Consider the following 13,033-nt stretch of genomic DNA (forward strand, 5'->3'; position numbering starts at 1 on the left):
AGAAGGCAGCCATATGTAAATTTTATTCCGTTTTCTAATGGTTTGGGTTACATAACAAATAACAGCAGGAAGGAAAATTTGTATCGATACTTGACAGAGGAAGTTCTCAAGTCACTGCAAAAAGATGTGTCTGCAGTGCTGTAAGTTTATGGGAGTTTTGCAGCTGAGTCTCTGCATATGACTTTGAATATGTCACTATATGTTTATCATGGGCTAATTGTGGAATCACATTTCCATACTTTTTCTTCTCCCTTTCATGAGATTACACCAGCCAGTGATGGATACAAGACTCTACAAGGAAGAAATGATCAGTTTTGGATAATTTTCTTTCCTGTCCCAAAATAGCCATATGTCTGCATGTCTTAGGGACTCAGCTGACACACATTTTTTTTAATTTGTTGCTTGCTATAATGCAAATATGATTTCAGTCCTATAGTGAACTCTACAGCGAGTCCATATTATAAATTAATCAGATTCAACAAACACCAACATTTTTAAACTTTTGAAAAAAAAATATTTAATAGGAACTAAGCAAAAGAAGAAATCAAACCAGCTGCTGACACAGCTGTTTCTTTTCTTGTTTAATTCAGTTCAATATAAAGGTAGCATATGCTGCTTAAAATGATGTTAGGAAAGATGAAATAATTTAAGAGAATAACAAGAAAATACATGAATTGTCAGCATTCTGTCAGATTTAAAGAATGAAATAGACAGGTGTAGTATTGACATGTTTAACTTTGTGTGGTGTTAGCAGTTTTGGTGTGAACAACTCCTGACATGTGCTGAAGTGATGTGAGAACGTTTCTCCTTCGCTGCAGACATTGGCGAGGAGGCTGGGAGATCCGCCGGTGTCCAGCAACCGGCGCTGCTTCGCGACAGAAGCCTGGGCTCGGCCATGAAGGACTGCCCGTACTGTGGGAAAACTTTCCGGACATCCCATCACCTTAAGGTGCACCTGAGGATACACACAGGTGAGAAGTCAGTGCATCCAGGGGCACAGCCCAGAGGAGGAGGAGGCCCCCGTCCTGCCTGCTTTCTGGCCCAGGTCCACAGCTGTGTGGGTCACTAACTCTGGAAGGTTCTCCCTGGGCCTGTCTAGCCACCACTGTATGGCTCAGAAGCGGCCCTCATTTCCTGATTCGTCACTTAACTAACATTCACCTCGCAAATGACACAGGGACTTGTAAATGTAGACTTGGATGGTCCTGGCCTGGGATAACTGGGTCATGTCTGAGCCTCTAGGGCATTTTGCTAATGGTTTCCTTCTGCTGTATTGAAGGAGTCCTTCCCCACACGCCTGTATGAACCAGGAGTCTCCCAGGTGTCAGTGATGGGGTCTCAGCTCAAACCTTCCTAAGTGCAGAAGGGAATGAAGCCACTTCCCCAAGCATCCAGGTAGAATAGGCTTTAGCCCAGCCTGTGTTACATGCCCAGACCTGGGACAGGGCAGCTGGAGTCCATCCCCGTCACTCCATGTGGCGTGGAGGAAAAGTGACTCTTCCCTGTGTCTCCTCAGAGGAGAAATTGAGATGCTCTTAGGCAAAGCGGGGCAAGTGGCTGCTGCACCCCCTGGCTGTTTCTCATGTTTCAGCGTCATACTAGACGAGGACTGGCTGGCAACAAGGAGTTCTCTGTGTCCCTCAGTCATCATCCTTTTTAGCTTTTCTGCTTGTTGCTTGCACATTGCCAATATAAAAAAAAATCTATCAGAGATATGGACACTTCCATTTTCTTTGATTTTCCTCCTGACACTTTATCTATTGGAGTATGAGCTGCTTCAGAGGCTAGACAAATATGCCATCTATTTTCAAAAATAATTGTGGTTTATTTCCCAAGGAATCAATAAGGCTCTGGGTTGCACAGGAATATTGAGTGCATGCGGGCTGCATGGGCATCGCGTAGGGGGAGACAAGAAACCCCTCACCTGGTGCCTCACCTGGTCCCCACAAATCTCCCTGACACCGAGAGAAGCCTGAGGACAGATGGGCACAGGTGGCCATGGGCCGAGTCACCAGCCCTGTTCATCCTTCATGCTTCTCTTGGAGTCATCTCAGGCCAAAGAGGTGTCTTTTAAAATGGTCCTCCAGGTCCCACCACTCTCCCAAAAGGCCTCATGCGACCTGCCCATGTCTTGCCCCGGCCCCATCCTGCCCCCTTCTTCATCCTCGGCACCTTTCTGAAACACCACCTGCATTCTCCCTGTTCCTCCAATGCAGAATGCCTGTTCCAGCTGCAGGACCTGTGTTCCTGCCCCTCCCTCCACCTGGAATCTTCCTCCAGGTGGTACCTGGGGCTTAGCTTTACTGGGATCTATTTGGAGAGGCTGCCCCTGACTATCCCACCTAAAACAGCCCTTGCATCCCCTGAAATATCTTCTTTATAAACTTAACAGTTTCAGAAATGACCCTGTTGGGCTCCATCGCTTATTTGTCTCCCACCAAACAGAGCGTAAGATTTGCACAGGTGGCAATATTGTCTATCTTTTGAATTGCTATCATTTCTATAACCCCAGGGTCTGCAAGGGCACCTTACACCCAGTAGGGGCAGATGAATTTATCTGAAATGTTGAATGACAGAAGAAATGCTCGAATAAGTGAGTGACTCCTCCTGTCTTCCCTGCATTGTTCAAGGTGGCACAGAGGAGTCAAGGGCTGTAGGGAAAGTGGCCCCTTCCCCAGGGAACACAGGAACCCATCAGAAACCACGGCCTGACAGTCAGGCTGCAAGCGCTGGTTTCTTGGGCATAGACAAAGTGGAAGATCCTCTTCCCCGGGAGTTCAGGGAGGGGGCCTTGCATTCTGATCTCAGGGTCTTTGCCCTTTGAACTTCTCTGCCAGATACTTGCATGGCTTGCTGCTTCCCCTTCAGAGTCTGGCTCTGATGCCCCCTTCTCTGTGAGGCCCACCCACATGGCAGTGCACCCCCCACCCCACCAGGACTTTCTAGACCCCTTTCCTTCTCTGTGTCACTTCTCTCTATAGTGCTCACAGCATCTGACACACCATGCATTTGTATTTCGTTGTTGTTTCTCTCCATGCACTAGAATGTGAACTCCTTGAGAGCAAAGGCTGTGTCTGTTTGTCCAGCTGTGTCCCCAGCCTACAACAGAGCCTGGCCCATGTAGGCACTTAGAAAGTATTTGCTGACCCAGGCATTCCTGCGTCAATTTGTGAAAGTGACCAGGCTCGAAGGCAGTCAGCCCAGACATCTGGTTTTCTCAGATGATGCCAATATCCATTTTCCTCCCCAGATTGGAGCCAGGGTTGTGGTGGTGGTTGGGCGGGGTGGGGACCCGCAGATTGCCAGGATATGGAAGGTGGTCCACGGGGCACCCACCCTTGAGCTGTCTGCAGGAATGTGGAAAACAGGCCAGGCATGTCTTGTCTTGTGTATTTCATGTCGACACGAACCCTGGACCACATTTCCCAGCCAGGTGGTGGCTTTCCATGGGTAAGGTCAGCCTTGCAGGGTGTAAGAGACAGTGAGGAAAGGCGGCGCCTCTCAACGAGGGGCTTCACTAACCCTGTCACCCCAAGGCCAATCAGCTTCCCCGGGGGTAAGAGAAGACACTCCACAGAATATTTCCAGGCAACTTAGGACCAAAGCTGACATAAGTTCTGGATAACCTGGGAGAGAGCAAATGGTTATTGCCCTTTGCAGTTTTCAAGCTTGAGAAAGACTAATGTTTCTGAACTTCTGCTTCACAAACCTCGGAATAGTCTTTGGAGACATTGAGAGAGACATGATAGGGCCATAGACAGAGGCATTCTGGAAACTTCCTAGAATCAGAGAGAAAATGAAAGAAGCCATGGAAACATCACACCACCTCCACCACTCCTCGGAAGCAGCATTTGCCGTGTGTAAAAGGCAGAATGGTAACCAGATAAAGATCAATTTCCTTTTTATCTAAGAACAAAGAAGCTGGAAAATGCTTACACTTGTGCATTTGAATAGAACAGAAAGTGTTACATGTTATAAATCACCCAAATAAACATCTATTATGACAATGTAAAAGTGTAGATTACACAAGTAATTAAAAATCAAAATCAACGTATTTGTTAATAAGTGATTTCATGTGGGACTCAAGTTGGTGAGAGGCCCTAACTGCCTTCTCTTTTGGCCCTGGTGTCTCTCCTTGTTCCAAATACCATACAGTTTTTGTATTTCTAAATGACATGGCCAGAGGACAGCAGTCTTATTAGGAAACAAAAATACATGTACTCCAAAATGCCATCTTTTTGAAGTTTTTAAACAATGGACCCATATGAGCACATTTAAAAACCCAATGGCACCTTCTCTGTATTTTTTCTGTCCAACTGCATCTTTATTGGAAGTCTCGATCATGTAACATCAATGGATAAAACCTCTCTCCTTTTTCTCCCCACTGCATTAAGTCAATTACTGTTTCTCTTCTAACTCCTGTTTATTGGAGAGGTGCTGACTAGATGCACCAGTCAGGTTGTTCTGAACATCTGGGAGCCCGGGAGAGCCTATGGGTCACTAGAATGTTTCTGGTGCACCCTAAGCTTCATCCAGGTCCACAGGTGACCAAGAGGAGTCTCCTGCAGGACCTCAGGTGTCCCCAAGGCCATCAGATCCTGGACGCTGCCTCGCTCTGGCACCAGGCAGGGCAGACATTGATGGCTGCTTGACTCAGAGGGGGCTGAACTTCTCTCCTCATGGAAACATTACCCTGGGCAGACTGGGGTCCAATAACTGGATATGGACAATTTTTCTTCTACAGCACAGTGTCTGCGATTCAAATTCAGAGCCCGTTACTGCAGGCTCAGAAAGGAGATTGCATCAGTCAAGGTTCTCCAGAGAAACAGCACCGATAGGAAATGTATATATGGCCAGGCACAGTGGCTCATACCTGTAATCCCAGTACTTTGGGAGGCCGAGGCGGGAGGATTGTTTGAGCCCAGGATTTCAAGACCAGCCTGGGCCACATAGTGAGACCCCATCTCTATAAAAGGAAAGAAAAGAAAAGAAAAGAAAAGGAGATATGCCCCCCAACCCACACGCACACAGGAGAGATTTATAAGAAATTGGCTCAAGTGATTATGGAGGCTGAGAAGTCGTAAGATCCAAGATCTGTAATTGGTGAGCTGGAGACTCAGGAGAGCTGACGGTGTAAATTCCAGTTCGAGTCTGAGCCAGAATGCAGGAGACCAATGTCCCAGCTGAAAGACAGCCAGGCAGAGCGAGTGCACTCCCCCTTGCTCAGCCTTTTGTTCTATTCATACCTTCAACAGATTGGACAAGGTGCACCCACATTGGAGAGGGCCACCTTCTCTACTCAGCCCACCCATTCAAACGTTCATCTCATCCAGAAACACCCCCATGGACACATCCAGAAGAATCCTTAACCAAATATCTGGGCACCCTGTGGCCCAGTCAAATTGACACACAAAAATTGCCATCACAGAGATACATCAGCAAACATCTAGTTGTAACATGCAATGGGGAGGGCGCATGTCCCCAGAGTCTCCTGAGAGGCTGGCAAATCATTTCAGGATTGGTCTTCATGCACACATGCCATTCTTTCCCTCCATGTCCCCTCCCTGCGCACTACCTTGGGAAGCCAGGTGCCTGGGGGTACTCTGGAAGGTCTGATGTATCTGTTTTGTGTGTACAGGAAGCAGGCAGATGCTGACAGGTCCCTGAAAGGCTGGGGGAGGCGTGGCCCCCTGATGGGTGAGCACCTCATGCGTGGCTGCCGGACTCCTGGCTGGGTTCCCTGCGGCAGCTCTCCCATGTGTGGGTTTTTCAGGATGGGGTTGTTGTCTCAAGGAATGACCATTGTAGAGAAATGTAATAAGCAACTTCACTCATGAAAACTTGGAGGCATGAAAGTTCAGGGACTAATTAAAAATAAATCTCATTAGTTTCTTCCCCCTCTCGAGTTCTGCGAGTTGTTTATTAATCTGGTTTTGATGTGCCGCATGTTCCAGCCCCGAGTCGGGAACCTCTTTGTGGGAATGGATCTGCACAGGGAAGTCAGTGGTGTTTTCCCAGAGGTCTCAGCTGTGATCACGAGGGGCTCAGCACTGGGCTGAAGGGCACGCCCGGCACCCCCCATCTCCTGGCTGCTGTCTTCACAGCACAGCTCCTGAATGCTGGCTGGGCTCTCACCTGTATTCTTTTCCCTTTCCTATAGGACCAAGGAGGATTGTGGAAGGGAGGGCGTTCTCCCTTGCAGCCCCCAAAGGGCTGCACACCCTGTCAGGTGTAGGGAGGGAGACCTGGACATTATTTTGCCTTGTGACTACAAAGCATGACAACAACTGGCTGAACACAGAACTCAGCCCGCGGGGATGGAGTAACGGCACAATAACAGTGATGGTAGTTCCCAAGTTGTATCCACGCCCATATGCAGGCTCTGTGCTAGACACTGCACATTAACTCGCCCCTTCATCCCTACAGCACCTCAGTCACCAAGGCTCCATCCCCTGCCCCGCTGCAGGGGAGGGCGCTGAGCCTCAGAGACAGAGACGTGAAGTTATCCCGCCCCAGAGTTGTCCAGGCTTGGATTAAAGGTTATAATCAGATCTGCCTAATTCAGAATCTCATTCTCTTCACCGCTGCACTGTATTGCTACTTTTTACTTTTCTGAGTGAATTTCTGGCTTGTTTTAGGGAATTAATGCAACATTTCTTTGACAGTGTGTGTCCACACCATACCCAACAGGAAGGAAAGAAGTGACTTGTACTCACAAGTGGTGTTGGCGCAGCCTCCAGGGAATTTAAAAGGGAAGTACTGTGCACCCCGGCTCCTCCTTGACCCCTCCCTCAGACTGGCCCCAGGCCAGGCTTCCTTGGCCCCACGTGCTTGGGTTTCCCCACTAGCACAGCGAGGTTAGGGGTGAGGCATGGCCACTGTGGCATGTGGAGGTGCTCTGACCTCCTGGGATGGAAACGGGGTGGGGGTGAGTGGGAGTGGAATCACTTCCAGCATCACAGAGCTGATAAACTTCTCATGCTGTGGTGGAAACCACCTTTCATCTTCAAAGTGCTTCCTGAGCAGCAGCTGGTACATACACATGGGTGGAAATGAAACTTCCAGCCGGCCCCATCCAGGTGCCTTATGGCTGGTGTCTACATGTCTTACCTTTGATGCTTCTATGTAAGGTATCCAGGCTGTTTTCACACACTGGATAAATATAAAAGCACCTTGCATACATTTTCAAAAAGGAATCGGTTGAAATGGGTGTTCTTCTCATTTCCTTTTCCAAAAAGAGAGCATGCATTTTTGCCGTTAGTGGGGGAGCAACCACCTGAGTAATGATGAAAAAATGTTAAAAAATTGAAAAAAAAGATCTCCAAAAGGAGATAAGTCTTTTTTTCTTTTTGTTTTGAATTAAAATTCCATCATTTTTCTATTTCCGAGATGAACTAAAAGCCCGGTTTATTCCTCCTCGGTTCCCTATCCTTGCTTTTCCTGCCTTAATGACATCCTAAACTTTTGTTGAAAATAATTGATTGAATTTAAATTTCCTTAAAAGTTGAAGAGGTAATGTTACAGTATAAATTTCCTACCAAACACTAAGTAGGGAAATATCCATTAGTGAAATTAACTACAGTTTCTAGGTAGCTAACAATGTGCTGTATACAGTAGGGCATGGCTAATGAACACTGCAGTGGGTGATATTTCATTATACAAATTAATGCTCACATTTTAATGGGAAAGTCACATAATGAATCTGGGCTTCAGTGACAGCAATTAGAGACACAGATTGTCCCCTTCTGGACAAGGCACTGTTTAGCAATAAGCAGCTGTGTGAAAAGTCTTCAGGTTTACAACATATATATGCTTTGGGGGAATTAGTGTACAATTTATATTAATGTACTGAAGCTTTGCTGCAAAGACACCACCATATTTATCTCTCCTGGTGTTAACTAAGTAAAGAGATGGAGAAGGACTAAATAAATATCAAATTGAGGATGCAAATAAAGGAAAATATTCAGTTGCTCAACTTAAAAGTGAAACACTTTTGGAGATTTAGCAAAAAAAAAAAAAAAACCAAAAAAATTAGAAGCATGAATCACATCTTAAACCTTAAAGTGGTTTCCAAAGATAATATGAATCCACCTGTTATTTTTGGAGAGGTGCTGGTGGGAACTTGCTCTAAATAGCTCTAGAATAACTCCCTGGAACAGTGAGGGTTCCTTTGACATATCAAGAGCAAAGTAGAGGCTCAGAATTACAAAAGATATGACCATGTAAAAATAGGTAGAGTGAACTAATTAAACCACCTGGTTGTATATTTCTAGAAATTGATGATACAGTGACTTGGGAGAGGTTATCAATGATATTCTAAATCTAAATATATATCTTATGCCATATGTCAGTGGGAAGCTGGCTTACTGTATGACAGTTCCAATAATTTCATTAATCCATTGGAATGATGAACTGCGGCCTTTTAATTTCATTATGCCTTTTCTAGCAAAACTCTTCTTTCTAGAAATGCATTGTTTGCGCCCACATCTTACTCCTTTAAAATATAGTGAGAGGTTTCCCTGCAGAAGGCTACCAGTGTTCGTAGCTGCTTCCTTTAGTGAGGAAAGAGCCCCATTCTGCACATTTCACAATGACTGCCTGCTCCAGACCCCATCTGTAAAATAGAGCACTGTGACCCTTCAGTGTTTGAAAAGTTTTGAGATAGGTACCAATATTTAAAAATTAAGATACTGCACACAGAAACCTCATAGATATGACACTTTTCTTTTTTCCTTTTCTTTTTTTTAGAGACAGGGTCTCACTCTATCCCCCAGGTTGGTGTGCAGTGGTGCAATCATAGCTCACTGCAGCCTCCAACTCCTGGACTCAAGCGATCCTCCTGCCTCAGCCTTCCAAGTAGCTTAGACCACAGGTGTGTGCCACCCCACCTGCTTAATTTTTAAATTTTTTGTAGAGACGAGGTCTCCCTGTGTTGCCCAGGCTGGTCTTGAACTCCTGGACCCAAGCGATCTTCCTGCCTGGCCTCCCAAAGTGCTAGGGTTACAGGCCTGAGCCACCATGCCTGGCTGAGACTTTTCTTGGAAAATCAAAGATTCTGGTGCCCACAGTTGGTTAGAGTTGAGTGACACTGTGCTCCAGGAGAGAACAGCTGTTTTGCATACTTATCTGCGTGGTTCTGCCTGCATGTGAGTGTGTGGCACATATAACAGATAAACACAAAGCAATGAACCACAAACATCATGGAGGTCACCAGAGGACTCATGACCCCCTGGAAACCTTGAGGGCAGCCTGAGTGGTCCCCTCAGTAGATGGGACTCATTTATGGCCTCATTGGCCAATCACTCAACTAGACAGAGTTGCTGGCAGGGTCTGGGGCTGCCTGTAGCATGGGGCTGCCCAGGCAAGGCAGGCCTGAGTCTCAGGCAGAGGCCAGCCTTGTTTGGGCAGGGCTAGGCAGGCCCAATGCCTGGCTCTTTTGGCATGGATCTGGCCATGTCCAGAGGCCTGGGATTTGCTAGAGTTAGCCCAGAGCGCTTGGGCGGAAGAGCACATCCAGATGCAGAGGCCTTGGCTGGGAAGCGGTTCTCAGCTCAGGTAGACTCAGCATCTGCCTGTGCCGGCCAAATGAAAGAGCAGATGTAGACTGCACCCCGGAGCCTGTGAAATGTGCTGTTAGGCCTCTCCTTGTGGTTGCTGCCCCACCCCGTCTAGGCCAACATTGTAAGTAGTTTGCCTCCTGAGCACTCTGAAATGGGCCTTCTGAGGAAAGAATGCCTGGGAAACAGCTGGGATGTTTCCAGTGGAGCACAAGGCCCTGGGGCTGCTGGGGTTCTAAGGAGGTTCCCAGCTCAACCTCTGGGTGTGCCTGGCTAGAAATACTCCCTGGCCGGGGCTCACTTTCATCTCCAAAGCCTTTCCCTGTGCCCCTTGTTGGATAGGAAACCCGGAAAGGGGAGCGAGGGCTTTGAGCCAGAGGGCAGGGGGGGTTCTTCCAATCATTTAGCGATTACGAGGAAATTAAAATTGAGCTTGATTCTTTGTGAACATAAGTCCAAAGGGGAAGGGTTTGTCCCCTGGAACAGCGTCCCCACCTGGAGCACTTAACTGAGGAATTGGGATGATCGGAAGAAGCCACCCAAACCAAGCCGTTTAGCGACCCAGCGGGAGGTGGAACTGTATAGAGAAATGGACAGAAAGAGCAGTGCAGCCCTTTCATCCCAGTGCAGAAGGCAGAGGAAGCGTGGGTGGAGAGCTTTCTAGAAACTTGCATAGCACGTGCAGTCAGAAAACCCTTGAAAGCTCATGAAGCAGCCCCTAATTCACCAGGCCTGGGCCCGTGGAGACTCCAATGCTAGGAATTAGCCTTTCTTGTTTCTCAGCTCTGGCTTTTATTCTCTGGAGCAGTGAGGGGCAAGGCCTATTTTGAACTCTAAAGACAGTGGGTGGAGTGAAGGGATGCTATCTTCCTGCACAGTCGCAAGCTGTGTGTGAGTGTGAGAGTGCGTGTGCATGAGCTCTGCTAGCCTGCTATATGATATGTCTCCTCCAAAAGCCATGAGAGCAGGGGACCTGCCTCTTTGGTTTTTACTCAGTTTCCAGGGTCAAGAAAGGAGGTTGCAAGTGTTTATTCATTCATCCATTGGTTCACTCCATCAAAAAAATGTGTGTGAATCAAACTGAAGGTTTCTGAGTCAGTGGGTGACATGTATGTGCACAAGTCTCACTGGCTGTATTCAGGAGACTTAGTTTAGCTCCTAAATGAGCTTAGGATTGGGGTGAGACCCCACAGAACATGTGCTTCAACGTGTCTTATTACAGGTTGAGGAAGAAAAAGTCCCAAGACCAGGATTCTGTGTCCAGTGGAGTTCAGAGTAGCGTAGGTGTCCAGTCCTTAGTCTAGATTCTCAAATACCTCCTGAGGTCTAGACTGTCTTCCCTGCTAAACCATTCATGGTTCCCACTTCAAAGGCACTTCCAAGGAAGGCTGCCTACAATGGTTCCCCACTCAGGATCCACAGAGGGCCACCTGGGAAAGTCCCGAAAGATCCCAAAACCAAGTTTGCATCTTTGGCCAGTTAATTCAGAATGTGGGGAGGTGGGACCAGGTATCAGCACTTTGTCAAGCCCCCAAGGCAATTCCAGGTTGGTTTTTCAAGGGATTGTCTTTACATGTCTGCATCAGAATTATAGGGACGCTTACAAGGCCAACTTCTGTGCCGACCCCAGACCCAGGGAATCAGAACTGCTGTGCCTTAGGGCCAGAACTGGTGTCTTAGCACACTCCCCTGGTGGTTCTAATGCACAGTACAGTTTGAGTACTACCACTCCCATGTGCCTTTCTTTTTTTTTTTTTTTTTTTTTGAGATGGAGTCTCTCTGTGTCTCCCAGGCTGGAGTGCAGTGGCGCCATCTCAGCTCACTGCAAGCTCCGCCTCCTGGGTTCACGCCATTCTCCTGCCTCAGCCTCCCAAGTAGCTGGGACTACAGGCACCCATCACCATGCCTGGCTAATTGTTTGTATTTTTAGTAGAGACGGGGTTTCATCATGTTAGCCAGGATGTTCTCGATCTCCTGACCTTGTGATCCTCTCACCTCAGCCTCCCAAAGTGCTGGGATTACAAGTGTGAGCCACTCCACTCGGCCTCCTGTGTGCCTTTCAAACATGTATCCGTTGGAAAGAGACACGCACATCCTCTGTGCATCCCCACAGTCCCCACCCAGAAAGGCAGCCCTCCACATCCCCAGGCTTGAGAGGAAAGTCCACGTTCCCCCTCTTTAGCTCTGCTAATGAATGCCTGTGCTTTCTCTACGGCCCCTTTGCCTGCCAGATGCATGTAATCATTTCCAGGTGCATTTCTAAAACACAGACTGAGTCCCACCCAGCACCTGCCGGCCTCACCTCTGCAGGCTTTCATCGCCCGGCCCTCCCGCAGGGCTTGCTCTCACCTGTAGGCCAGGATCCTGAGTTTCTAGGTAGGCTTGCCTGCTGCGGGCTCCATCACAACCCCTCTAAGTTTCAGGGACTACCTCTGTCACACCTGATCACTGGGCTTCCAGGTAAGCTGAATCAGCCATGATATCCTGCTGCCCAGCAGCGCCCCATCCCAGCCTGGCCTGCAATAGGATGTCTACATAGCAGTAGCTCAATGAGTCTGAGTCTAACCCGGGACTGACTCCAAGAAGGGGGAAATTACTGCCTGAAATTCTCTGTACCTTCACCCCAAAGGGGACAGAGCCTTCCTCCTAGATTCCTGTCATTGGTCTAGCTAGAGATGACTGTGACCTTTATGTTTAGAGAAACAGATTCCCTGCTGGGTTCCTTTCCTAGACCTAAGGGCCACCTCTGAAAAAGTGTCCAGGAGAGATCTCAGCTGCTCATAGCACCTGGCACCCTTGTTCTGATAAGACAGGCAGGGTGTCTATGGTTCTGGCACGTGATCTGGAGATGACATGGCATCTCCTGCTCAGAGCCAGGTTGGTGGCCCTCTTGTTCACAAAGTCCACGCCGCCAAATGCCCTGTGCCTGGAGAACTGGGACTCATGCCTTCCGCTGAGACTAGACACCATTCACTGATGATTTGTTGTAACTTTTTAGATCAGTCTATTTTACAATAGAACAGAGGAAGGGGAGGGGGAATAGTTGAGGTTCCTGGAAGAAATAATTGTGGATATTGACAGGGCACCATTGTGAATAAGAGAGCAGGGACTGTCACAGTCCCCATTCCTTCCAGAGAGCCTTTTGATTGCAAAGTCTAGAAAAGACCTGGGATTGCTAACAAATTCTTGGAATATATTTAAATCTGCAGTCATTTACCTTCTTCCCCTTCTCTATCCCACAATGCCAGCAAGTGTAAGTTGTCTCTTCTGGTATCTTTTTCTATCTTGGAAAGAACAATAGAAGTTGGGGGTGTTGAATTTAAATAAATATTTAATTCATGAAAATTATCTTATATGTTTTAAAACACTCTTTAAAGCTATTTTTATTCTCTAGAAAGCGCTTATTATAGGTAAATTACACATTTTACTACCGGAGCATTAGGTTTGCCATTAGTACAAATTTAAGGCACTACAAA

General features: G+C 47.4%; 1 protein-coding gene across 13 annotated transcripts in view; it reads left to right on the plus strand.

The window, feature by feature from the left end:
* Positions 1-13,033, plus strand: part of ZNF536 (zinc finger protein 536) — a 487,338-nt gene that overhangs the window by 309,183 nt on the left and 165,122 nt on the right. For 12 of the 13 annotated variants that reach the window (XM_054464745.2, XM_054464746.2, XM_063657192.1 and 9 more), the window contains one exon: positions 819-971. The exons of the other annotated variant lie outside the window; for it this stretch is intronic. In XM_054464745.2, coding sequence (XP_054320720.2) covers positions 819-971 — 153 coding nt within the window. The remainder of the gene's footprint in view (positions 1-818; positions 972-13,033) is intronic. 13 annotated transcript variants of the gene reach the window in all.

This window comes from Pongo pygmaeus, chromosome 20 (assembly GCF_028885625.2).
Source record: "Pongo pygmaeus isolate AG05252 chromosome 20, NHGRI_mPonPyg2-v2.0_pri, whole genome shotgun sequence".
NCBI lineage: Eukaryota > Metazoa > Chordata > Mammalia > Primates > Hominidae > Pongo > Pongo pygmaeus.